We start from the raw sequence: 27,413 nt of genomic DNA, 5'->3' as shown, positions 1-27,413 counted from the left end.
TGGTACTGACCGCCGGCTCAGCAGCCTCGGGCCTCGCCGTGTGCGCCCGCGCCGAGGCGGTTGTCTTGGAAACTTGTCTCAGAAGCCCTTTGTGGTAATTTCCCCCCGAGAAAGGGGTGGCCGGCCGGGGAGTATCACTGCTCGGTAGCCATAGTGACACGCACAGCAGAAGTACCGAGAAAGCAGAGACCGAGGGACTCGATCGATCTCTCCGTCACGCACGGAAGCGCTCCCGTCCTGCGCCTGTTGGCTGCTGTTCGAAGGAACGCCCGTTCGCACGCGAGGTGCCCCCCTCAGCAGATGTTCATGTCGATGTGAGGAGCCGTTGGATAAAATAATTCACGTACCACACAGAGGGGTGAAATCAAGGCCTCAACAGGTGCTCTGCTGAGGTGTTCGGGTTTTGTTTGGGTTTGTTGGGGTTTTTTTTGGTGAGGCGGCGAGCGGTGGCACTGCCCTGGGGGTTATGTCAAGACAGCACCGGGGCGCCCTGTCCCCAGTTCCCCTGTCACCCTGCCCCCAAAGAGACGGTTATCCCGTGGAGCCTTCCTGAGAGACGCCGAGAGACGCCACCGGCGACCTCCGCTCCCGCCGCACGCTCCCCCCGCCTCAGCGCCTCAGCGCAGCCCCTCAGCCCCGCCCGCCCCCGCAGGGCGCGGCGCCGGCTTCCACCCCCTCTGACAACACGGTCCAACGGCGGGCATGCGGTCGAGCCCACCGGCGGGGGAGGGGGGGCGAAGCGACCCCCACAGCGTCGGCAGTGGTACGCTCGGCGGGTGGCGCGGGCTTCCCGCCTTCGGGTGCGCGCGAGCCGGCTCTTCTCAGCTGGCTGTGGGGGAGTGGGGCAGGGCGAGGTGGGGCTGTGTTGTCGCCCGTGTCGGGAGCGCTGTTATCCTGCTCCACCTGTCGGTGATGCCCGCGCACTGAGGAGTAAAAGGCAGTGCTCCGAGTGTCCTGTGCCCCTGAGACCGTGAGGTCCTAGTTCTGGTCACGGCACTTTGTGTAGACAAACTGGAGCGGTGGGAAAGAGGGTCGGTAGGCCTCAGTGGGGGCGGGTTGCAGTGGTGGAGCTGGTGCCTCTGCCTGTTGCGTGGGGGGATGGGATTCACCCCACCTGTGGGTGCCACTTGGGTGGTGATAATTTCGATCAGCAAACCATGTTTTGGACGTGCTCGGGGTCTTCAAACAGTGGGTAACTAAGGTGAAGTTATAGTCAATGCAAATGTCAGGTGCCTATTTTAAGGGTGGAGTTCAGAAAAATGAGACTGTTTGAAGTGCCTGTTATTGCATAATTACTATATTCAGTTGAAATACACAGTTAAAAATTAATATCTACTCATTTTATTTTTGTTATAAATACAGGTTTCACTGTTAACATGAAGCAAAAAAAAGAAACCTTAAATTCCAAAATCAGATCATCAGCTACAATACCTAAAAAAGGATACTGAGAGAGCATGGATGGCAAGGTGTTAAAGAGAGATTAAATAAGGGTGTCAGTTTTATGACAGTCAAAAATACATTTTAAATCTTTAATTTTCCCTCAGTGAAATATCATAGTTCAAAACAGGGGTGGGAGGCTTAACAAAAATGCCTTTGGAAGACGTAACATATATCATAATAACATACACAAAAACAAAAGTGATGAGTTTTCCTGCTGGAAAAATACAACATTAATAATACAACATACTATTTTTAATTTACTGTTTCAGTTCAGTTCCCAGTGGCACTGTTGCTTAATGCTGCCAAGTGCTGAGCACATCCTGTCATCTGAGAAAACAAATGATGCCATAGAATAAGGACACACACAAAACAGCACACAACATGGCAGCTCCCTGAACTCTCATCCTCAGTCAAAATTTAGAGGGTAAAACACAGTTTTAAGAGCATGATGAAAAGAAACAGTGATTGACAAACCGCTAAGATACTGCCCATGATAAGGACTGGAAAGATAAGGGCTTGGCATTCACGGTGTACATTTAGATTATCAACTAATAGAATATTAAGATACGTAATTGTTTTACAAAATTCAATGTCCTGAATAAATATTTTAAACTCCATTTTAACAAATCATTCCATTGTAATAACAGTTAGAAGTCAATAAGATTGCTAACTTAGTAAAAAAATCAGTAACTTAGAAGCATTAGTTCTTTAATGTTACATATTCTTAAAAAGTGTTGATTAAAAAAAAAGTTAATTAGTTTTAGCTAATGACTTAGTTTTAGTCCCTCTCAGGAAACAGTGGATGTAAGAGAAAAATGAGTGTTAAGCACACAGAACCAATATCTTTATCGTACTGCTTTGGTAAAGAAGTTACATGTAAAGACTTGTAAATATTGAATGACTGGGAAAATAATTCAGTTATGTAATTTTAATTCCTGCTTAGCAGTTGTTCATTTACATGATCTATTTCCACCTAACTTTACTGTGTTTCCCTCTGGAAACCCATTCAGTCTCTGGGTAGTGCACACATTCTAACTTCTGATTCATCTCTCTCACTGCAATTTTTTGTTGTTTGTAAAAAGACAGTTCATACATTACCACATAGAAGTGATGATTTTGTCTGTAACACATGGTTTATCTGGTATTGGAATTTTTGTTTCATGGAGCCTGATGTTCAGAGATAGTTTCAATATTTTCAGAAGCATTCATATTGTGTCTTTCAGATCCACCTTGCAAATGTATGTTAAAGATTCTGTAAGTAGAATTTTTACTAAAAATAGGAATTGTGTTAATAATCTGGAATTATATGGGTGCTTTTCAAAATACTGTCTTTTTACTCATATGGTAAGGTTTATGTGCTGCAGTGTCTCATCACTGATATTAATGCAAACTGTTTATAAGAAAATGTGTAAGCTGAAGCCTGAGTAGTTAAGTATTAGAGCATCTACACAGGTAAAAGGTCTAGATCCTGCATTAATGTGTGCCTGGTAAAATCTCATTTGCTTGAGTAACATTTTTTAAGTTAATCAAACATAAGAAAATTTAATCTGTTTCCTCTAAAACATGCACAGTAGAGAATGAGTAATTGTTTCAATTGACTGAATTTCCTACTCTCTGTGGACAGGAAGGCTAGTCCGTTTTAGCAGCATATCTAAAGAGAAATTGGTCATATGTTTTAAAAGCATCCTATCTGCAGACCACTAATATATTTAGGTAAAATTGCATCATTGTATCTATGGAAGTGGATTCAGGTTTATTTTTTAATTGCAGCAAAAAATTCCAAATTCAACTGTATCATCTAACAGTTTGGTAGATTTTGCTTGAGCTTTCTGACATCCATTACGTTTCTTAGAAATGCAAGATCTTAGCTTCACATGCAAAAATAGTTTTAATTTTTAAAAAAGTGTTCTTTGTCCTGCTTACATTTGTGGATATGAAATCTTTTGACATAGTATGAATGAGAAATAAATTAATTCATAGATCTATTTTTTATATATACAGTGATCACTGGATTACATGGTCCCGAAATAAATGAATCACAGCCATGAAGAAACTATGAAGAAAATCAGCGTGGTGAACCTTGATAAACTTTTGGATAACTTCTCAGAGATAGAAAAGGTAAGTAAAGAAGGTAAAAAATGTTGAAACTACTATCTATAAATATTTTGTGACATTTTAATAAGCTTTTTAAGTGAAAATTTCTTCTAAGTGGTATCAGTTTATTCTGATTAATATGCCATGTGATACCAACTTTGGAAAGTGTTTGTATTGACTGTATCTCAGCGTGATATGAGTGACTTCTTTGAAGTCTGAGAAGCCATTGTTTCTGTGCTAGAATTTCAACAGTGCAGAGGCCAATTTTGGCTTCTCAGGAAAAGCGCGAAAGTGTCCCTTGGTATCAGAAGCTGCTATTGGAGATAACAATATTACACAGCTTTGCTGGACTATCCTTTCAGAAATTGTTCCTTGTTCTAGAAATATGTCATCACCATAGCAGGAGCATCTGTTCTTTTATTTCATATGCATTGAGCTCCCTTTATTTTACGTATATGTCAGTTCTTAAAAGATTGATCCACTGAGGAAAATCGGTACTGTATTTCTCATTAGACCCATGCTGGTCAACTCTCTGGTAATTTCCTGATCAGTAAATCCATACTAGAGATAGTATAAAAGGGGCACCTGAAATAAATTTAGCATTTTGCATGTAAAAAACTTACTATACCAATTCCTATTCACACCCATTACTCGGTGGTGCTCAGCGGGGGCATTGACAGCCTCATATGCAAAGCAGTAGAAAGAACCTTGCTGAGGATTGATCCAGACTGTGGACTACAGAATTGAGAAGAAACCAGTTTATAACTAGGAATGTAAGTTGGCATTCTTAGTTCTGCAGGGTAAACTTGCAATAGCACAGGCTCTCAAGTCTAGCATTGTTCTTCTATATAGCGGAATTTCCAGACTGGCAAATAATAGAGTTTTGACTGCAGTGTTGTGAAATATTTAAATTTTATATTAATTTAAAACTTAAAAGATATTAATATAACTTTAGCCTTTTTGCAATTTTCTAGAACATATCAGAAATTAGTGAAGCAAATAAACTACTGGTTCTTCAGCTGGAAAAATGTAACAGGTTGTTAACTTTAAGCCAGTCAAAGGAGGAATCAGTAAAAGAAGGTAAGTTATTTTTTAAAAATGGTATGGTTTTTGCATATATTCAGGAAGTTCTGAGAAATATTTCCATCATTTTCAGTCATATAAAATACAAAAATAAAATAGCAAGGGTATAAGATAATGTGTGAAAAACAGTAATGCTTAATCTTGGGTCATGTAATGGAATCCATCTCATTTGCGTAAACCAGATAACTTTAATCCACAAACACATCTTGAGAACTGCATTAAAGTAACTATTTTCCAGTTGAAATTAATATCTATCACTTTAAGAGAGTTTTGAGTGCATGCCATACCTATGAAAGAAAAACTTTCCTTTTTTATTTTCTTCCATTTTTTCCTCTTCATCTTTTTTTTTTTGATTGTGTTATCTCCTTTTCCAAGGAAACAGTGTGTTGGCAGGGAAAGAGGGAGAGGTTCACGTGAGCTTGGTACACCTGATGATGTTATTGTGCCCAAATGTTTACCTTTCCCATCCATACAGGCCTCTTGAGCTTCTAGTGAACTGCCACAGTTTACAAAGGCAGCATTTTTAAGCAAACTAACAGCAGTAGTTTTACTTAAAGTGCTAGCCTGTGACTTACATTAATCCATAAGCAGCTCAGATGTGTGTGTAGAACAATAGGGTCAACATTTGTGAAAAGTAAGGTCAGCACTGACACTATCATGCCCCCAGCTGAGCTGTTCCATTGGTATCAATATGACAGATGTTTTGGTTCGCCTGGTCGCCAGAAACATTTTGCCCAATGAGAAATGAGCCAGATGCATTCCTGAACACATATTTTGCTGCCTTCTGAAATGCCAAAGCTTGCCTGTAATTGGAGATGGCATGTCAGACTGGTGGGGCTGGTGCTCCAAGATAGCATAAAGAATTATATTTCTTAGTTGCTTAGATTTGGTTTGTTTAGGGACAATCTGATAGCCCAGTTTGGCATTTGGAATATGTTTTCCCTGTACCATGCTGACTGGTATATTGAAGTTTTAGTATTCCTCTTTGAATTTTGCTCACTTAAATTAATTCTGAAAGGACCTTGGGTATTGGTGGAATCTCAGTGTCTTGTTCTACCTAGGCATTTGTTTAATTTCTGTAAGACTAAAAAGCTGTCCAAAGTGATTATACTTTTTATCTGTGTGAGATTTAATCTCTGAAGAGGTTAGATTAAACAATGTCACAGCCCGTTTTGTGTTTATAATGTCACTGTCAAGATTTTATCTCAGTGACATTTCCAACTCGCTTATAAAGCATAAGGAATAGCATATAATCTTTCAAGGTTGAGATCAATTAAGCTGATACCACTGTTGTAAGTTTATTCCATAGGCTGTACTTGTGTTACTGTCAGCTTTAATGTGATCAGTTTTGGTTGTATTTCTTTTACTTTGTATAGCAGATGTCATTATGGTGCTAAATTGTTGTGAATGGTAATAGTAGTTAATATTAAGAGGATTCAAACTGTCCAGTGGAAGCTAAATAATGAAATGGCATTTACTATTTTACAGGTGGGAATTATAAGCCTCTACATCATAATAACAAAGTTGCCAAATAAAGGAGGAATTAAAGAGAAAATTATTAAATTAAGACCTTTTTTTAATTCTAGAACTATATCTTTTCAGATGGGTATTTGAAAAGAGGAATAATATCTAGTACTTAGCATAGATTTGTGGTTGCTTATTCTTCTGTAGTTTGCAGAGTTGCTGAAAGGTGCACCTCTTTGTAGAACTTTGTTCTTTGACAACTAAACTTGCTAAAAGTTAGGAAACAGGGTAGGAATAAGCTTAGTTTCATGCTGGAGTGAGATTGCCAGTTTGTTTCACTCAGATCTTCTCTGGAAATTAAATAATTTAGCATAATCAGAAATTACTTGGAAAAGCTATTGAGTGAGTGAAGTTTGCTAATGATGCTAATCTATTCAGTTGTACCAAGAATCTCATGATACAGAATGACAAGTGATAAAATGGGAGATGAAAACACATAGCAGTGCATATGGGAGGCATTTTATATAAACACTGGTTGGCCCTAGTTGGCTACTTCTCACGAAAGAGATCATGGTGTCCTTCTGGACAGTTCTCTGAAAATAGCAGCGGTCAAAAAAGCAAACACAGTGATAGGCATGATTATGGAGGAAAGAGAAACAAACATCGTGTCCCTGTAAAGTCTGTGATTTTCATGTAATGTTCCAGTCGCCATGATTCAAAATGGATATACCAGAACTAGAAAAGGTAACAGAGAAATTGGCAAGGTTTGGTATTGTCAGGGAGGAGCAAGGGACAGGAAATCAGGAACCACTCATGTAACAAGGCCCACAGAGGTAGAGGCTTCACCAGCTGAGACTTGCTCCCACTGTACCCATGCAGGGCTGGCCCAGTGAGGGCGGTCAGGGTCAGCCAAAAGTCCACATTACCAAACAAGTACGTAGGGGTGGAACAGGTCCAAGGTCAAGACAGGAGGCTGAGTCAGGATCGGGTTCAGAAATGGTAACGAGGGCCAGACGTGATCTAGTGATCTCTAGCAGGTCCCTAGTGATGAGGCAGATCTGAAATCAAGCCAGGAAGTCACTCCCTAGGTCATGACCAGGGTCTAGATACATAGTATGTGGCTGCAACACAGCTGCAGCATAGCTCAAGGTAGGCCAAGGGCAAAGCCTCAGCTTAAAAGCAGCTCCCAAGGGAAGGAGGGGCAGCCATTTCTGAGTCTTCTTCCAGCTTTCTTCAAACAGCTTTTTTCAAGATCACCAGCTGTACTATTTCTAAGTTGGCCTTGAGCCCAGCCAAACACCCAGGAGGTGGGTGGGGGAGAATGCACTTGGGGCCCTCACAGGTTTTGTCACAATTTTGGAACATCTGAAGAAAGACTTAAGTTGACTGGAAACTTTTCAGCCTAAAGAGAAAGAATAGAGCTGATATGACTCATAGCTGTAAAATTATGAATGGCATCGAGAAAGTGACTAGGGAACAAATATTCGCTATTTAATGTAATAAGAGAACTAGATGGAAATCAAACTTGTGGACTGATTTAAAGCAAATAGAAGGAGGAACTTTTCCATACTTTACAAAATAAAGTTGTTAAATCAATTCCACAGAAGCTTGTGGATAACAGAAGTATAGACTAGTCCAAAAAGATTAGAAAAATTCATGTAACAAAACTTAACAAGTTTGTTAAACACAAAGACAGCAACTCTCACTCAGATCACATTTATTTTTGTGTTTTGGAAGCTGAGAGGATATATTAAGGGTAGTGTGTATCCAGCTTTTTTTCCTCTTTCCTGAATTATCTTCTACTGGGTATTGTGAATTGGGATAGTGAACTAGATGGAAGTTTGGTAAGACTCATTAGAGCCATTTGTTTCTCTATTAAGCACAAATGACAATGCAGGACTGTCATTCAGAAACAGATAAAGAGGCTTCATTATTGACAAAAACAAAAAGGAAGGGGTTTGTACAAAATAGATTTTTAAAAGGGAAAGGAAAAGGTGGACAAAAAGAAGAAATTATTCTTACCAGAAAATTTAGGGGATAAAAGATAGCAGAGCAAGTGAGAGAGACAACTCAGGAAATCAGAGCAGCTGGGATGACTGCAACAAGGACTGTGGTAGTAGAATGGACTGAAAACAGATGAAAGTCAAAAGTCAGATTTGAGCTTTGTAAATAGTAGTGCCTCACTTCGATGAGATAAGAGTGAAATGATTTGAGGAGATAGTTATGCTGATATAACCGAAAAGGATGACCTCTGGAGCTGTTTTGAAACACATGGCAGAAAAAAAAAGCGGGGGGGGGGGGGGGGGGGTGGCCGAAGTCCAAGTAAAAATACCAGAGCAATCAGTGTGAAATACAAACTAAAGTTTTAGCTGCAGGGACAGTCAGGAAAAAACAAATCTCAGTAATATTGAAGTCATAGTAGTTGTACAAATTAGTATGGATATAGATAGAAGGCAGAATTGTTGAAAGACAAGGATTCTGGTCAATGAGTAAGAGAGATTGCAGAGCTGTTAGTAGCAGTAAGGAAAAAAGTGAAAAGTGGGAACTTGGAACAACATGGGACATCCAAGAGGTGGTTCTGAAAGCTACTTGATGATAAGGAAGTAAAAGGTAAATGAGAGATGCCAAAGGGATAGAATGTATTTAGAAATTAAGACAGTTATCATAGCTGTTCTGTTAGTTTAACATGCTTACCAATAAGGTAAACACTTCAAGTATCATGGAATGAAGTGCTTATAAGTTTATATTTTTCAACTGTATTCATTAATGGTGATCAGAAAGCAAAGTATCACAAAACATCTTGGGCAGCAAATTGCCATAATCCACAGCGGATGCTGTCAGAAGAACCTTCAGGTAAACAGTTATGGTGTTACGGGAGATCAGCAGTGACTGTAACATTAAAAGTATTTCAAAAGGACATTGGTGTAGTGATTATAAATTATAGTAAATATATAATGTTTCTAAAGCATGTTGCTTTTTCTTTTTGAAATGGATAGAAATGGTCTTTGCACCTTTATCAAATTCACCTGCAACATTGACCCTTCAGAAGGGGTAATAGCATACTGTGTATTTAGAATCAGAGCACTAAAAGTGTTGTGTCTAATAGTTCAATTCTTTGCAAAACCTTTGACTTGAAAGTCAAAGCACTGTGGGATTAAACAACACTCTTTATTATTGATGGGGTCATAGAAGGATCCTGTGCAGAGCTGGAGAGGTTACAAGGGACCAAATGTAACATTGATACTTCCATTCTTACACTGGCAACAGTTATCCTAACAGACTCTAGTTGCAAGAATGACTTTTATACAGCGATATTGCCAACTGTGGCTTGGAAAAAAATATTTCTCCTAGCCTTATGTCCCAAGCTGTTTCCCAGAACCCAGCTCAGCCACATTTCCTGAAAGTACCATTTGAAGAGTTGGTCCAAAGGCAACTGAGATTGCTGGGTTTGAACTTCTGTGTCAATTTCTTGATGAACATACAATCTTAATGTATGTACATTCTCAAGTTGAAGAGCATTCTCAAGTTCATCCTCTTAAAAATTTAACACAAAAGCAAATGAATTTACAGGATAGGTAAACAACGCAGCCTTAGAATGTAAGGCTTATCAGTAGACCACAAAGCAATTCACAGAATAGCTAAGGAAAAAACACGAGAGACCACATGCCGGTGAAAGGTTTACATATGATTCCAAATAAACATGCTGCTTACAGCAGAGGAGTGGAGAGAAAGAGCACTATGGAAGGAAAAGCTGTTGTTCTGCCTACCCTGAAGGGTTTGTGGCTGCTAGTGGTCGTGGGGCGCAGGAAGTAGAATTTTATCCTGGCTGAAGAACTCTTTGTTAGTATGAGAAACAGAAATAGGAATAGCATCTCAGGCCCCAAGAAATATCCAACAAGTGTAAGTGAGAACCTGAGGGCTCCTTGATATCCTTGATTGCCAGAAGTCTCTCTCTAGGACTGTTTAAGGTAAAGAAGACTGGGAATTCTGAAGGAAATGCAAAGGAAGAAAGGAGACTTCTAAAACTCAAGGGAGAGGGGAGAGTGAAACACTTGAACCAAAGATAAGGTGGGAAAAGTTGAGCAACTAGGCAAGCGTATACATGTTCTGAAAGGTCATAAACGAGCTTATTTTTGTCTTGATGTGTTCTTTGCTAAACGAAGGTGAGATTCAGGACCTCAGTTTTTGTTTAGCTTAATTCATTGCAGATCCACTTAAGTCAGATGCAAGTCTGGCATTCTTGTTTTCTGCTCCTAAACCTTTCCTGTGGTAACTAAGTGGACTCTTGTGGTGTAGGCTACAATTCTGAACTAAAATCTACTGTAGTTTTTAAAAAGAAAGCAGTCAAATTATTGTCTATGGAACACTTAAGGTGGGTCTATTTAGCATCTTCAGGATGTCAAAGGTATTAAAGGAAAAAGTGGTTGATGTAAGTGCGCTATAAAAAAAGCCAATAACTTCAATTATAAATGCAGATGGAAGAAACTGCAATAAATTATACATATTAAATATGGAAAAAGAGCACTTAGGCTGTTCAGTCTTTCTGCATGTAGGCAGTATTCTTTACAGGGAAGGAACCACACAGAATGCTGTAACAGGTGCTATGCCAGTGATACATAGAGCTGCAAACATTTAGCAAAATTTTGCTTTTTCTTCCTTAATGTAGGCAAGCAAAACTAGTGGATTCCCAGTAATTTTTTCCTGTCACAGCTGTAATTACATAAGGGATTTGCCATGATACATCCTTTAAAGATAAGAAAAATAAGCAGACGTTCTTGGGACTGGAGAAAAGAGTGGCTTGCACTTAAATAGCTGTGATTGATTCATTGTAAGACTAGCTGCTGTCCTTACTCAAATGCACAGATGTCTTTCCAATTTGTGCATGAATTGTAAGCATTTGGGTTTATTTCCATACATTTCCAAATGGGAGAAAATTTGTAGTAGAACTAGTTGGTACAAATGGGCATGCTAACCTAGTGCTTCCGACTTTGAATAGAATTTTTCCGCAAATGCTTTTGATCCAGTGCAGGAACTGAGGGCAGGCAACGTTTCTGTGCTGTTCATGCTCCCTCTACTGTTTTTTTGGAAGCATGGAAGGAGAGAATACAGCTGGGTAACTTACTTGGCTGCATGAAAAGAGGACTTGATGGAAGGATAGACTAAAGGTCAAAAAGATTGAGCAGAAAACTGAATCTCTGAGCTGGGATCTAAATTCATCTTCCTGACTCCAATTATTTGTAAGGTAGTCTTAATTATATGACCTACAATTTTCAACAGAGCTTTGGTCTTACAAGATGAGTAACTGTTATTTAGCATACTTTATCTGTTGCAGAAATTAAAAGCCACTTAAGAAATGTAGTGGTACTCTGGAAACAGAAAGAAAGGTTTTGAGAGTAAGCAACCTCAGTTTTAGTGTCCCCTGTCTTCCCAGTCTTTGAATGTTTTGTGACTTTACTGATAAGGTTACAAGGAACATAAGGGATAAAAATAGTATTTAATGAAAACCAAATGTTACATTATAGGCAGTCCATATGGTGTTCAAATACTAAAAATACAATTTAAAAAAAATAAAATTATGAAATACAAATACGTAAACTGATAACAAGTTGCATGTATATAGATACACACACACATAATAATTTTGTTTAAAACGAGATAATAGGGGTATAGTAGACTATTCTGAATCACTCCAAGTTTATGTTGAGCCACAAGATGAATGTTAATATGCACTAAAAAGGGGGTGAGAAACTGCAATGAGTGGGTAGTGTTGATTTTGTCAAAAAGAATCTTGGCAAAAATGCTGTCAGGAAAGTAAACCTCAGTTTCATTAATTATATCAAATTGCTGGAATGCTGACATGGAAAACTTCCATTATTGCCCAGAAAACAATAACAACCTTGTTTTCTAGCTAGAAACAAAAATGTAATAGTTTTATGAAATTGTTCGTATTGCTTGATAAAATTGTTTATAATCTATCGTCAAACTAAAAGCTAAAATTAAGCAGTAACCATGTAATAATAATCTGAGTTATTTCTATAGTCAGTAAGAAGACTTAGATGGATCTTTAATCAAGATGATTATAAAATATTTGAGAAAAGTTTATAAACAATATATAAAATTAAAATTGTGAAGAAATTATTCAAAAATGCTGGATTTTTCATTTCTTTTAGAATGTACTACTCTACAGAATGTGATAAAGGGTCTAACACAAACCATTGAAAACCAGTGTAATGTGAAAGGTAAAAGCAAAAATGTTCTTATATGTACTGTACTGTAATTTGGAATGAGCAGGCATTTCCTTTTTTGTTTATACTTACTGGTTTTTTAGAGAGAGAAACTCACTGGCAGCCAAACAGAAAGGAAAAATAATGTATCTAACATCAATCACATGCAGATTTTGGTGGTCTATATGCTTAATAAATGTCTATTGCTATTATCCTACTTAGAATTCACAAGTAAAAGAAGTTCTGCCTCGGTGAGGTTTTTTCAATCAATAGTTGGGCTTTAAATTTATTTCAGCGTGGCACAGGCAATTTTACAAAAAGTGAGAAAGTATCATTCAATTGTTGGACCATAGTCTATTAAAGCATTTATGCATAGTTTTTATCACTTTGTTAAACCAAAGAGCCTTAATCCTCAGTGTAATGTTATTAAAATTTAGCTGTTCTCCATAAATATTATTTACTGCTATTTTAAAACAAAATTTATAAATATTTGCTCTGTCTTTATACCACAGTTTAGCTGTACACCAAGTAGTTAATTTTATACCTGTTGTGTGGTCAAGGCATATTAGCATAAATATTAATATGCCTCTAAAATTTGGAAGTATATGGCCGCTTTTAATACTCAGAGTGACTTTTAATAATCACAAAAAAGCATTATCTGCTTTTTTCTAAATTCTGGTTTTGAGATACTACTTTCTAGATTTTGGGAAACAAGTACTTAAGAAGTTGCATCTTCCAATTCAAAACTCTTGTAGCCATGATAATAATCCTTTATTTTCTGAGCCGGAGAACTTTGCATCTAGATGTTCTTGAATGCATCAGTTATCAAAAGGCAAAAGACAGTTCAAAGTAGTAGTATCAGGCAAGTATTATGATTAAACTATGATTTTCTTGTTAAAAAAATGGAGACTGAGATTATGTAGTTCTGTAAATGATTATCATGTCTACAAGAAAAATTGCTTGAAGTTCACACAAGTCAAAAAAAGAAAGTAATTTCCTTATTCAGCTTTCATGTTAATAATTCTGCCAAAATATACTTTTTAGTCTATCATACAGTTTTTTATTTATGTAGATGAAAATGATAGACTGAAGGGTACCATTCATATCTTGGAAGAGAAATTAAAGGCTTGTGAACTGGTAAGTTACAAATGATCATTCTTTAGGTAGAGGAATAATATTTTATCTCTATTGTAGCAGTTCATATGTCTTTATATTCTTGGGTTTGCTATTAATACCATTATTGTTGCACTTTTTCTAACATTTATCATGTGTAAAAAGAGACAAGTTGTCCTCATGACAGTATCAATACAAGAATGCCTTCAACTAAGAGGTCAAAACTACTAAGTGCTGAGAACTCTGACTCAATCTAAGATAAGCTTTTTATTTTTAGCTGTATTTAGGTTTAAATTCAACTTTACATTCTAAAATCTAATCCCATGCATTAAAATACATTTTTGTGTGGAAATAAGGTTTTGATATTCACAATCCCTGCTGTCCTGCCAGAGAATCGAGAACTGTCTGAATTTTGTCTATAGTTTCTTTGGGAGTAAATGCTCAAAATAAATTCCATTTACTATCTTTCTACTTTTTACCTACACCACTCATTTTTGGAAAGGAGGTAACACCAGCAGGGCTAGTCACAAGCTGTGTTTGTTCTCTGTGTTAAGATTGCAGATCTGTTACCTGTATAGGCTTAGGAATCTCACTGCCGATTTTCTTTGCCTGTGTTTGTACTATCTATGAATTAAAATAAAATTTTTATACCAATAGAGCTGTTATTTTGACGGTTTGAGAATAAAATAAGTAATGCCTTCTGAATGATGTGAGAAAACTATGGTTCTATACATTATATACATGTATGGACATAGTGGAACTTCCTAGTGTTGTTCTGAAGGCACTTATTTGACTATGTCCATTATATACTGTTACCACCAATCAGTAATTGCCTTTGTGAGTGCCTCCGAGCATTGCTCTGGTGAGTGGCTACCTACCTTGTCAGAAGGCTCTGACAAGGGCTTTGGAGTAAGCACCTCTACATTGGCAGCTACAGCCAATTCCTTGGTAATTCTGGAGTAGTTATGGGAGCAAATTTAAAATAGGCGTGCTCAAACTCTTCATTTGAGTATCAGTGCCACCAGCATCACTAGTGCTGAAATCACTGATGTTTCTACTGCTGCCAGTATGAAGTGGTGGAATCCTTGGTATAAGCAATATTAACAAAATTCATACTTTAAATACGATTTTTGTTATACAATCTTACAGTCAAAAATCCACAAAAGTAAAACTGTAGTCACTTAACTAGCTGCAGCATTGTATCAGATCCTGGATTGGGGAAAGGAATATTACCTTTCCATTTGCCTGTTCTCCTAGTAAGTACAATTTCTAATTTTATATTAACTGATAGCTGTAATACAATGAAACCTGCTACATTTTTCATCTGTGGACTTCAGCCAGATTGTGTTAGAAGTAATTGGGCATTTTGAATTTATTACATAGAGGATAAAACAAGTACATTTTTACATCAGTGCTGTGCTTTGCAGAAGGCTAAAAGCACAGACACCTCAAGATTTTTATGAAGCTTTTTACATTCACAGGAATATAAAGATCAGATTGAGAAACTTATGATAGAAATTAAAAACAAAGAGGAAGACCACAAATTAGAAATAACACAGTTGAATTGCGATATAAGAAGAAAATGTAAGTAAGTTCTCTGAAGACTGAATGCTATAGCATTGGGTAAAACATGTTGTAATTTGTAGGAGCTATACTTCTTCTAGGATAAGTACAAGTTCCACTTCCTAGTGGAAACATACGAAAGCTAGAAGTGGACAGTGTTTCACCGAATTTTGTCTTTGCTTAAGAGAGTAGACAGTGGCAATGAGGCAATAGTATAGCAACACAGGATGAGCAGAAATTCCCAAATAGGTAGAACAGACCCTGGGTACTTGGACCTAAAAATCTGAAGGAATGAAATTTTGGGTTAAATGTTGACTGGAAAATTGCTTTGAACTATAAGCTAGACTGCTGTTAGAGTGTTCCAGCTATGTTCAGGAGAGCAGGACATTATTTTCACAAATAAATAATACTGCAACAAGAAAAGACTGATTGCAGTATTAATTTTTTCCATTACTGGCATAGCCTTGAAGAGTAGGATTTTTTGGTCATCCATTTAGCTGAAAAAAGCCAAACTCTTTGTAAAAGGTGATGCTTCTTTAAAGAGACTCCATCCTAGTGGGATGAGACAGGGTGGTTTTCACATAGTTTTAAAGTATGTTTTTTGCTTGAATGAAATTTTTTTCCTGTGAAATATTGACCTGCTGTTCAAGAAAGTTTTAATATTTGGGAAATTATGTAATTTTTCTAGATAAACATCTTCTATAATCATTGTATTTGGTGTTACTGTGTTACTAGTTGAAGTAAAAGAAGTGGAGTATAGAGAACAGAGAGAGAAAAAAGAACTGAAAATATTAGAGTTAACTAGACAGCTGAAAATTCAAAATGAAGAGAAGCAGAATGAAATAATTAAACTGCAGGTAGAGGTATGCATTACAAAGCTGAATTAAAGATCAGTTGGGCATTGGGTAAATTTAGAAGAGACTGTGTAGTGAAAAATGTTAATTAGTACTTAACAAAGTAATATGATAGAACCTAGGGAACTTAAAAAAACTATCGTCTTAACAAAGATCAGTGGCATGTGCTCCCTGCCACAATGGTATGAGTCACTTCAGCTCAGGAATCAAGTTCTACCTACTGCATAGAGAGACTGAAGTTTGCTGTGTTCTTGTTTTAAAGTAAATTATTTTGAAAACTTTGCTAGTTTTTGAGCTATAAAAAAAAAAAACAACTAAGTTTTCTGCTTATTTTTATTCAATTTCTGAATGCTAGGAAGATACATTTTTTAATAAACTTCCAAGAGCTTAAAGACTTTTAATCCTGCAGATATTTGAGTCACAGAATTCAACATATATTTCATGGCTCAGGTTTTAAGCCACTGTCCTTACAGAAACAATTAAGGAAATACTTTGAACCTTTCACATATTCAAAAATAAGTAAGGTGTGAAAGTGTTCAGGCTGAGTTGTTCTTGGAACATGAGGGAAGGGCGATGGTTTCAGAGGTTTTTAGCATCCTCTGCATTTTTCCCTCCTGCAGACATGCAGCTGGGGAGCCTTCAAATATTTTTTTTAGTGGTCATCCTGTTCGTCTAAATGTATTTGGTTTATCATATTTCTACTATTTACTTATTGCAATATTTTGAGGCATTTTTTTAAAAAACATAACTTTTGAAAATAAACTTAAGTAGCTTCATTATCCTAGGATTAAATCGTAGAAAAGCTTGCTATTGCTACTTTCAGGTACAAAATCCAATTTAAAAAAAGTTAAAATTATACTTGTATTATTTAAGATACTTTTTTTCCCTGTTGATTCTTAATGTTTTGTCTTTTCCCAATTCTTTCAGTTCAATGCTAAATTAGCAAGAGTTCAGAATAAAGCAACAAAATCATATTCAGATGCTTCTGTCTTGCCACAAAGTATCTATCGAAGGGTATGTGCTTTAATAGCCTGTAGTCTGCAGATACTAAATACTGTTACAGCCTGTTTGACACAGCACTTCCCTGGTGGTCTACTGTGTCTGTTCTGCAACAAGACTTTGGGAATGGAGGAGTGTACGGGGGTGGAGTTTCATGCGTTAGGGGTCCATCTTACTCACCCTCCCACACACCCCTCCCACCTTTAGACAACTAATTTCATGTCCCTTTGTACTGATGTTGTTATAGCTGGGCTTCACAACAACAAAAGCCCACATGTGAAGTGGTTTTAGTACAGTTTTAGTTAACCTGGGAACTTAAGATAGAACTGACATAAATGACTGTGATATAAATTATATATGTGCATTATTGGTTTTTGTAGGCTTGGGACTTTGGGATGTCACAAAAATAGGATTCTGGGGAAGTCATCGTTGTAATTTTGTGATACAAAATACTGAGAAAAATATCCTTATTAGAGTATTTCTCATTAGTAATAACATGTTGTATTGGTACATAATTCTATGTGATGTTTAACAATGGTGCCTTTCCTTGCATTTTTTACAGAAGCTCCAGCATCTCCAGGAGGAGAAGAACAAGGAAATTGAAATTCTCCAAAACACCATAAGAGACTTAGAGCAACGTCTTAATAAAGGCCAGAACCTGCACTTCAAACGGAGGCGATTTTGAGTAGATCACATGAAGTATTTCAGTAGTAGATACAATGAGAAATAGAAACAGTGTATTTCAAGCTGTGCACCTGAAAGTAAAAACAAGACATGAAGAAATATGGAATATTTTTTATTGAAAACACTCTTGTCAAATATTCCAAAGGCATGCATTCTGTGTATATTCATGGCTACTTTCTTGCTAATCAGCATTCACAATAAAAAGATTCAGGTTTCGTAGGAGTAATAATTTCCCTATTAAACCATCATTAATTATGGTGTACACTTTCAAAGCAGTTTTCCTTTCTTGAATGTTCTCTTATTCACCCAGGAATCCTTCGAACAACTATATTTTTACTTCAACTCAGTTAATCAAAGGTTAGGAATGCTAAGCTACAGAGAAGTTACACAAGTTTAAGTGGTATCTTATTTTACTAATCCATAGAGATTTATCAAATTCAGCACTGTTATAAACAAAGATAAACATTAAACCAAGATTAAATTTGTTCTGCCCCTCCCTCTTTTTGATACTGATACTGATTCTGCATGGAGAGTTGTTAACACTGCTTCTCACTTTAGGCACAATCTTACTGATTTAGTGGGATTTTACAAGCTGTAGTAATATGTATTAATGGGCCCTGATACTATATCTAAGCCACAAAAGTTAAGTATATAAATCTGTTACTTTAAAATAATGCAATTACTGCTTGTATCTTACATTTGAGATAAAAAGTTATCTTGGCACGTTGCTTTGGAATAAGCTTTTCTTGTACATAATTTGTATCCCTAGGTTAGGAAAAAAAACCCCAACTTTTGAATATATTCCATGTTCTTAATAAAAAAATGATTAAAATATCTGTTTTGGTTATCTTCTATTCTTGATTGCAAAACATCAGACAGGAGCCCCTAGGTCATAGTTTATGCTCCTGCCCTCACAAATGCAAGCAGAATGTTAGAAGAGAAACAAGAAAGACAAATTAATCAAGAATGCCAACACCTTTCCAGTGCAACTGAAAAACAAACTACAGGTCAATTAAATTCCTCTAAATTATGAAGCTTTTCACTGATGGAATTTGACAGGTATTGTGTAATTCTAAGAGCACTGCTCTAAAAGTCTAGTTCTTTGCAATATTTTAACTCTACACACCTGTCAGTATAATATTTAATTGGGGGCAATAAAACCACTTAATCTGATCATTTTTCCTCTCTCGCAACTATATGAATTTAGGTAGTAGGACTCCCTTGCATTTTTAAGGTGCTTAGTTTGTTTCTCAGGCTCAGTTTCTTGCCTTTTCCTGTCACTGTCAGGTGTCACTAGTTTCACTTGCTCCTGCTGCTGGTGACTGTCAGGCAGCAGTCAGCAGACGTCACTGTCAAGATTCAGTGATGTCCTCTGCTGACAGTTGGCCATGTCACCTGCAAGAATTTGGAAGTGCTCCACGACACTGTCAAGTGACAGAATTTCCTAGCTCTTCAAACAAAAGGTGTCGACAATGACAGCATCAGCTACTAGAAGTTGAGTCTGATGCTGTCTGCCAGTTTCAAGTTAACTGGTTTTTACAGCTGTTTTTCCCTTTTTTTCATAGCTTTTTATCTTGTGTAATTTCCACACTTTCTCCTTGAGGAACAGTGTCTACCTGTGCATGACTACCTGTCTGATCATGTCTGTTATGGCCAAAGACTCTATGACGCCGACCGCTGTGAGGATGATGTCTTTGAGTTTCAGAAGGAGCCTGATGGTTCTCATTTTTGGAATGACGACTGCCCTCGCGATGGTGGTGCTGCTGTCTATGTCTGTGGAGGTTGTGGAGATGTGAATGTTGACCAGTTGGTTTGGGTTCTAGCTCTGCTAGCTTTTCCTCTGCTTTTCTAGTGATGTTTTCACATATACCACCAATATCAGGTTCCTGCAAAACAGAAGCTTGCATTAAATATAAGGCATTATATTTAATTAGACTAGTTGTAAAATATCAATTATCTTAACATTTTTGCAGAACCTGAAACCCAATTTTAAATTATTTGGGCTACTTCGCTGTAGAGAGATATGAATGTATCAAAAAGAACATTGTTTAACAGCACCACTGATAACTAGACAGGGCTCTTAATGTAAACTTTTAAGAATTATAATTCAAGTAATTGCTAATAAAAAGTATTCTTTTTCTAGGATCCCACGTCTGACCTGCCTGAGGCCTCCATTTAGCTGGAAAACTGTATGATGGGATCAAAAGTTATTCTTCTCATTGAAGTTTCATAACTACGTATGTACATGTCTTGATAATCCTTAAAGTAGTTCTGATCTTTAGTTACATGTAAAACAAAGCTACCCTTCTTTTATAACAGTAACAATAATTTGTCAGCTTGTATTATCACTTTTTTAAAGTAACTGTTGTATGCTGTGTTTAAATGTAAACTAAAAGGAATAGTAACTCAAAGCAGCTCAGATTTGATTCCCAGGTCTTAAAAAAAATTACTATTTGTTGAAGTACCTACCTGTCCCCAAAAACTAGAGTAGCTAATTGCTCACTAGCTGTACATAACTTCAGAAACAGAATTAGCCTCCAAGATTGCATTTAGATTTCTGAAAATGATTTGCATTTCTATCAAGGGCACGAATTCAGATAAACAGTCTATTATAAATTATAACTCACTCTGAAAAATGCTTAAAAGCTCTCTGTCAAGACACATGAAATGTGTAAATTCCAAATCACATCTTTTTGGATTAATCACACTGGAATAGTTTTTTTTAAGTACCAGTCAAATCCAATTTCCTTTCCTAGTATATACAGGATGAAACAAGAAAATACCGTGTAAGAGCAGTTTCCACACTTGTTTTCACAGTATGCAATCTTAATAGATTCTTCTACATATTGGAAAGACAGGAAGGAATAGGGCAGACCCAGGTGATACACTAGACGGCCGCATCTAAGGAGAGAAAGAACTTTGTGGCTCAATATATATAAACATATACCTAAAATTAAGTATCTTTTCTTATCATACCTTATTTCATTCACATCAATCCACCCACACAGTACAGTCCCATGGACAGTGTTTCTGTCCAAGAAGTTTACAGCCAAAACCAGTATCTGCCTTACAAACATTTGCCCTCTCAACTGCATTGGTTTGTAGTGTGAAGCGTGATTTCTGGCCGATGTAGTAACACTACTGGCCTCTAGTTTAGTGGCATTTAGACTAGCAAAGGTACACTCATGACAGACCTATCTTGCTAATGAGGGGGGCTCATTTGTACCACTATGCATTGTGGTACAAATCGCCACATGGTTGTTGTATCCTTACAAATAATGTTTTCATGCAACGTAACATGTATTTTGACTGCAACGTGCATTGTGGTGCATTTGCATTACTGATTTAGTGTGTATGAGGGGATTTTTATGGTGCCTGTTTGCCCCATGTCTGTACTTGAGTGTTCTGGTATGCACTTGACTACACAACTGGTACATTTAAAGGAGATGGAGTAAATGCAGAACTCATACACAAGGGCACCTCATTAAGTATCCCACCTGCAATGTCAACACATGATCCTCCAGCCTTAGCTCTGTATACGTCTGCAGTGCAGGTCTAGGAGCAGCAACAGGCAAAGACTTCATTGCCAATAAAGGCACAATAAGGACATACATTCCTAGAACCACAGATGGATCATGGCCAAACTAATGCCAAACCAATTCATAGTGTAGGTGTACCCCATGTCTTGACAGCACAAAACTGTTCAACCTTTCAAATGCCATGGGCCAGGCGTCAGCTTTGGGGCCCCTCCATGGGCTACATACAGCTTTGTTCTGTTTGTCTGTCATACAACAGCAACCTTCTATAGTTAGGCATATTTGCTGCTGTAACATGCAATCACTTTCTAAAGATCATTCCAGTGCTAGTTTCATCCAACAAGCCTAATTTAGCTAATTCATTCCATTTCATCATATTACCAAAAAAAGGAACTTTCTAATTGTTTATTAAACTCAATTATGCTTCAGTGTGAACTGAGAATGTTCATTACAGTAACATAATAGTAATTAGTATGGACATTTTAGAAGTGCAGGACTTGTCAAATAATTTCTATCACATCAAAACTGAAAAAATCAGGATTTCAACTAAGGGGTTATTACTGGTTCTGCCAAAAGATACATGTCCCAGAATCCTATGATCACAAAGCTATTTTCTTCCAAAGTTTTAAGTTTCACCTAAGGACTAATTTTTCCATATGGCTACATGACATTTTCAACAACCTCTGGTCAAAATGTTTTCATGAGAACTCAGATAGATTTTTTTCGTTTGATTCTACTTTCACGTGCATGGTTATAATGAAATTGTCTGAAAATAAAAACAGTGTTAGACCAGAATCATGCTATCAAATTCTACGCTTAGTTACATTACTCTAAATCCACAGTAATTATAAAGAAAAATTTATTTATCCCAAACTTACTTAAGCAAAAGCAGACTTTTCTTTTGTAGCTTCCTTCCTTTTTCCAGTAAATGCAAGTACTTTACTTAGTGCAACTTCCCAGTTGATTATGATGTCTTGGTTGTGAGGTAATCAGGTTATTTGAAAATCAATGAAATAATATAGAGATTTACAAAGCACTACTTTAAATACATGCAAATATTTTCCTGTGCTCCCCCCTAAACACAGACCTGTCATAGATGAGAAAGTCATCTTTGTTTCCATTTAAGGTAGTCCAGACATCAGCTTGCTCTTCATCTTGCTGGTAGACAGTAATATGGTCTGAAACACTTTCTTTCAGTAGGTGAAATTTCCTCTGGGAATAAGTTCCCTTATGGTTGACAACCATATACCAGATATTGACCAGTCCTTCATTCTCTAACTTCACTCGCAGGTCCTCCAATCTAGTCGAGAATGTAAAGAAACAAGACCATAAATCATTAGAGAATCTTGAGATTTGCAATGTTCAACAAAAGCTAATATTCTCCATCTTGCTGTTATTACAGTGAATGTTACTTTCTCCCAGTTATAATAGCAGCACTCTAACACTATTAAAACATTCTTGCCATTTGCTACCACTATCAACTATACTGTCACAAAACCAGACTCTGCAATAGCTAATATGCCATGGGTCCTGTCCTTGTAAGTAGAATGCAGTACTAAGTAAAGCAGACATCTGTTTTCAGACTGAATTCAGTGTTATTTTAGTTCTTTCATGCTCTTCATGGTCTAACTTTGTTTATCTGACGTCTTTATTTAAATGCTGAGGTTTTGGTCACATGGTTAAAGAATGCATACTGTAAATACAGCAGGAAGATGATTAATCAAGAAAGCAAACCTGCAATAAAAGGCCAATAGCTCTCCCACTCATCTTGACATGGCTATTTTCTATAATAGCCAGAAAAGGGATATTACAGCAACTGGGTCAAAAGGATGGCTATAGAATGTGTGCATGACCTGTCTGGAAGTTACTCGTCCTTCCCTTCAGTATCCCATCACAAAAGTCTTTCTCTGTTCTCTAGTACAGAAAGCTGCTTTCTTGCTGTATGATGTGGGGTTTTTTTTTCTTTTCATTTGTATCCTTCCTATTAAATCCCTTTAGAAAACATTTTTTTTTCCCCATTTCAGGAAACAGTCTAGAGCTTAGAAGATTCTTTAAGACCTTTCTAAAAGGTACAGAATCAAACCCAACAACCTTGAAAGCCAAGCACAAAGCCCGCTTTTTACTTTGATGGAGCCAGAGATTTACCACCACTTTTTCAAATCTAGTTCTCTAAAAAACTTGCAAAGACTGTTATAATATGAAGTTATGCAGCCTAGAGGGGGAAACTAAGATGTTATTACAGTGATAAAATCAAGCTCTGAAACCGGTACTATGAATTTTTAAACCAAAATGATTTCATAATCACTAAGTGAATCCAAGATAAGGGCTGTATGCAATTCCTGTTTGGGTCAGCTCAAAATTATTTTCTTGCTGCTGTTGCTGCCATGATACCTAATTATTTGTCCCAGGTCTTGTATGAAAAGATAACACTAATGATTCCCCTAAATGCTTCATCTATTTTTTTGAAAGGCCAGTCTTTACCTTACCTTCTGGATTATTTTTTTTTTTGTTTCTAGGACCTCTGAACAGGGACTGGAAAGTACATTAAAAGCACATGTTTTGATTTGCCTCTTCCCCTACAGATCTTACATAAGAAATGAGTGATCACGGATCTCTCTGTTTCAGGTGTTCTAGCCATGTCAGAGAATGATGATGTTTCTTGGCTTCAGCATCTTTGCTACATTAATCATCTGTTGCTAACTGAAGCATAGTCTTGAGGAACTGTTTCTGTCAGGTTTTCATGTGTTTTGGGTTTCACTAATGTCAAGTTGATCATACTTTTATGTTGTAAATACAATCTGGAGAAGATGATCTGTCAGTTAGGACTATCAAGAGATAAAGAATCTGAGCCACTGGCACAGAACACACCTGCTAAGAGTTAACCTGGTCACTGGGTCACACATGCCAGCTGGGATGGCAGCATTTGAGGAAGCTAGAGTTCACTGAGTGCATGTGTAGTTGGGCATGTATTATCCTCAGATAACATAAAAAAATTGCCCAGTCATGTTTTAACAAAAACTGGGGAAGAGATTTATGCTTACCTGGAAGCCTGCAGCAGGCACAAGTATCAGCTAGCTTGGAGGAGAGCCACCACTGTCACTGAGCCCCTAGAGTTCAGCATTGGGTTCTCCTCCCCAATACGCCATTCTGGGGCCTCCTTGCAGTTCTGGATCTCTGTCCCTCCTCCTGGGAGGAGACAGAGAGCCAGAACTAGCCCCAGCCCTGCCCACATGGCTGGGCTTTATCTGAAAAGAGAGAAAACAAACAAAATGAGATCAATGCCTAAATGAAGTTCAGACTCTGAAATTCCCATAACAAAACACAGCAGGATATTGGCTCCATTCAGTTAAAAAAAAAACTGTAAGAAAATTTGAGCTACTTTGTTTACTGCTTGATCATGTTTCTTTCATTTTGCAGTGGAGTTCCCCTATAATAAATAGGCAGTATTTTTTTGTGGTTGTATGTAAACAGCTGAAAAGTAAGTGTTCAGAATAATTGGATTTTCTTTTAATGCTACTAAACAGGCCACATTGTTCCTTCCTCTTTGTAATTTCTTCTTGACTGTTTTTAACACTTCAGTGATTTTAAAGTGGCCTAATTGTGTTTTGAAATTAGTTGTGCTGAGCCAGTTTATACCAGTTAGAATCTAGACAAGTTCACTCCAGATTCCAGAGTAATTCTACTGACTTAAAAGTACTTGCACCAACAGTGTATTTTGGTACACAGCAAGTATTACAGAACCGTGCAGAAATTAAAAAAAAAAGACTTAAAGATTTTTACAAGTCAGTCAGTCTGTAGTGTTTGGATCCCATTGAGAAAAATCTGTTAATAACACAGGCACTACAAACAATTTTGCAAAAACAGGAGATGAAAACTGACTTTCAGGATTCCTCAGATCTTACAAGATCTCCTACCTATACTTAGTCCCTTTAATGTTTATGAAAATCAAAGCATACAAGAAATACTGTAATTATCTTTTCCTTTTATTCCATTAACACAATAATTTTGGCTTAATATGTTCAGAAAACACCCATTATTGAGAAATATGTAAAATTATAGAACTGTTCCCTAATTTGTACTAGATTGTGGAATCGTATCATTTCACCACTCGCATTAAAGTCTGACAGTAAACAGAGAATGTTTTGGAAACACTAAGTACTGATAAATAACACGGGTTTCATCGATCTTGTCATATTCTAAAAAAATTTTAAAATTTTAATAATTGGTCTTTTAAAACAAGAGCCAGCTTCTACAAAGCCAACATCATTTGTGAAATCCATCTGTCCCTAATGTTTCTTTCCTGCAGTTCCACCAAAAGCTTTTTAGGTACAGTACTTTGAAGATTAATCTGTGGTCCAATAGATATCAACAGGGTCATTTTTTTACTCTTCCCACACATGTGGAAAGCTGCCCGCCTTTATATCCATTACAAACACATGAAACTCCTATGATATCTTGAGATCCTTCTATGCCTTTATAGCCTTCTGCAGCACTGGCATACAGCGCCCAGCAACAGCTGTTTCACCCTGTGAAGCAGATGAGAGCTACATTCTGAATTATACATCTCTTCACATTTCAACTTTCTAGTTGGCTTCCAACAGAAATTTCCACAGTCAGCCTTTTCAGCCAAAAAAACAAGCAGACACTGTGCCAAATCTTAAGTCATGAAGCTCTTTCATAGCAAAACCAGCACACTTACCCTTTCCTCTCCCTCTCCTTGGCAGCTGTGCCTAACTCCACTGCAGAAGAAAACACTGTGGGGAAAAGGGCTGTGGTATTTATATGGCTCTTGTTTATCTCACTTTGCAGATATGGTTCAAAGTTCAGGGGGCTTTTTCTGAACGACCTTGCAAGCAAAGCAAACCCCTTCAGCAAAAGTAGCCAAAATATTTCTCCATTAACTAATTCCAAGTGGAAACCATTTACTGTGCAGAATGGTGAGGTATTTTTAATACAATAACTTTGAATATTGGGTTATGCAGTTTGTCAGTCACCCCAGTCAGCTGGAGGTAGTGGTACAGTCAGAGGAGGGGCGTGGGCCAAAAAGTGATAGGGGGAAGGTACTGCGCTGTTACAGAAATGCTGAGCTAGCAGGTTTTTCTCTCATATGCTTTGTCTGATATTTGCCTTAGAGAATGCTGTACCCTCTCTGAGGACATGTGCACTACAGAGCTCCTTTTGCCCAGCTGCCCTTGATTACATCACTCAGCTTTAAAACTTACTTCTGTAGAACCTGCGAGTTTATCAACTTCTGTTGAAGGTTAAAGCCCAGATCTTCAGCCATTTAAATCAATGTAGGTGCATGAAAGCCATGAAGCTTTACCAACTGGCAACAGCCACTTAACACTCTGTATTACTCTGTTATGTTTTCTTAACATCATCATCACTGAGGTATCTGCAAACATTCAGGTTAAACTGTTTCCTTACTCTCTTTCCTCAGTGAAAGAATTGTTCATGCATGGCATGTTTTATTTTGACTCAGCAGTTTGCTTGAGTTTGATTTCCTTCCATGTACATGTTATGTGTGTTTATGGAGAAATAAATGTTTAAAAACTTGGTGTGCCCTCAGAGTTTAAGGTGGTGAGATTTATATTGCTTAGTTCTATGACTGTCTCGCGCACAGATGAGCTTTATGCTTCTGGTTGAGTGTGAGAAATGGAACTGCTGACCTTGTGGTTTATCTTGTAGAAGTCCGACGCTCAAGTCAATGGAAAGAAGGTCAAAGATCTGAAGTTTTATTCGATAGTCTTGGAGGACACAATGCAGAAAACAGACAGACATCAGACTGGGACTGAATTATTTTTTAAAAGGTGGAATGTGCTCACATTCCTTACGTTGTTAGGGAAACACATCCTTGTATTCTTTGCTGGGTTGGGACCAAGCCCTCATAACTGCGATGATGTCCTTTACTATTCCAAATGATAGATTATTTGCTGGGCCTCCTGCCTCAGGATAGGGTGTTGATTTTCAGTGCTAATAAAGCCCTGTGAGGTTGGCTGGAAGTAATTATTTGGTATGTATCAGGTCTCTCAATTCCTAAATGAGCACTGAAGCAGCCAAAAAGAAATGAAGCAGGTACAGATCTATTAATAGGGAGAGGAGTAAAATGCAGCTCAGTAGTGATTGACAGTTGGTCTCTTGCCAATTATTGCCACACAGGTGGAGATACTATCAAATAAAGAGCAATATTCCATTCCTATTTCTTTTTCAGCTTTGTAGAGAGGGATGTGCACAAGTCTTGATTAACAAATGCTGAGCCTATAAGCTGTATGTAATACCACTGACTGCTCCTGAGACTAGCAGCTCACAAGTACAGAAGAATAAAGGGTCCAGACACAGTAAACTGAGCTGAAGCACCT

At 37.4% G+C, this 27,413-nt stretch overlaps 2 protein-coding genes across 2 annotated transcripts; one reads left to right on the top strand and one right to left on the bottom strand.

Moving 5' to 3' along the window:
- Window positions 1–113: 113 nt before the first annotated feature.
- CCDC152 (coiled-coil domain containing 152) lies at window positions 114–18,352 on the top strand. Its single transcript, XM_030005825.2, has 9 exons — window positions 114–379; window positions 3,442–3,558; window positions 4,509–4,614; window positions 12,252–12,320; window positions 13,378–13,442; window positions 14,900–15,002; window positions 15,717–15,844; window positions 16,763–16,849; window positions 17,397–18,352. The coding sequence occupies exons 2-9, from the start codon at window positions 3,472–3,474 to the stop codon at window positions 17,517–17,519; spliced, it is 768 nt and encodes a 255-aa protein (XP_029861685.1). The 5' UTR covers window positions 114–379; window positions 3,442–3,471; the 3' UTR covers window positions 17,520–18,352.
- LOC115337477 (selenoprotein P) lies at window positions 17,618–26,000 on the bottom strand. Its single transcript, XM_030005824.2, has 5 exons — window positions 25,754–26,000; window positions 24,096–24,299; window positions 22,142–22,354; window positions 20,302–20,419; window positions 17,618–19,404 (listed from the first exon to the last, which is right to left on the bottom strand). The coding sequence occupies exons 2-5, from the start codon at window positions 24,284–24,286 to the stop codon at window positions 18,757–18,759; spliced, it is 1,170 nt and encodes a 389-aa protein (XP_029861684.1). The 5' UTR covers window positions 24,287–24,299; window positions 25,754–26,000; the 3' UTR covers window positions 17,618–18,756.
- Between the last annotated feature and the right edge of the window lie 1,413 nt (window positions 26,001–27,413).

Source organism: Aquila chrysaetos, chromosome Z, assembly GCF_900496995.4.
Source record: "Aquila chrysaetos chrysaetos chromosome Z, bAquChr1.4, whole genome shotgun sequence".
Taxonomy (NCBI): Eukaryota; Metazoa; Chordata; class Aves; order Accipitriformes; family Accipitridae; genus Aquila; species Aquila chrysaetos.
The sequence above is the reverse complement of the archived record's forward strand: the minus strand, read 5'-3'. Positions and strand labels throughout refer to the sequence as shown.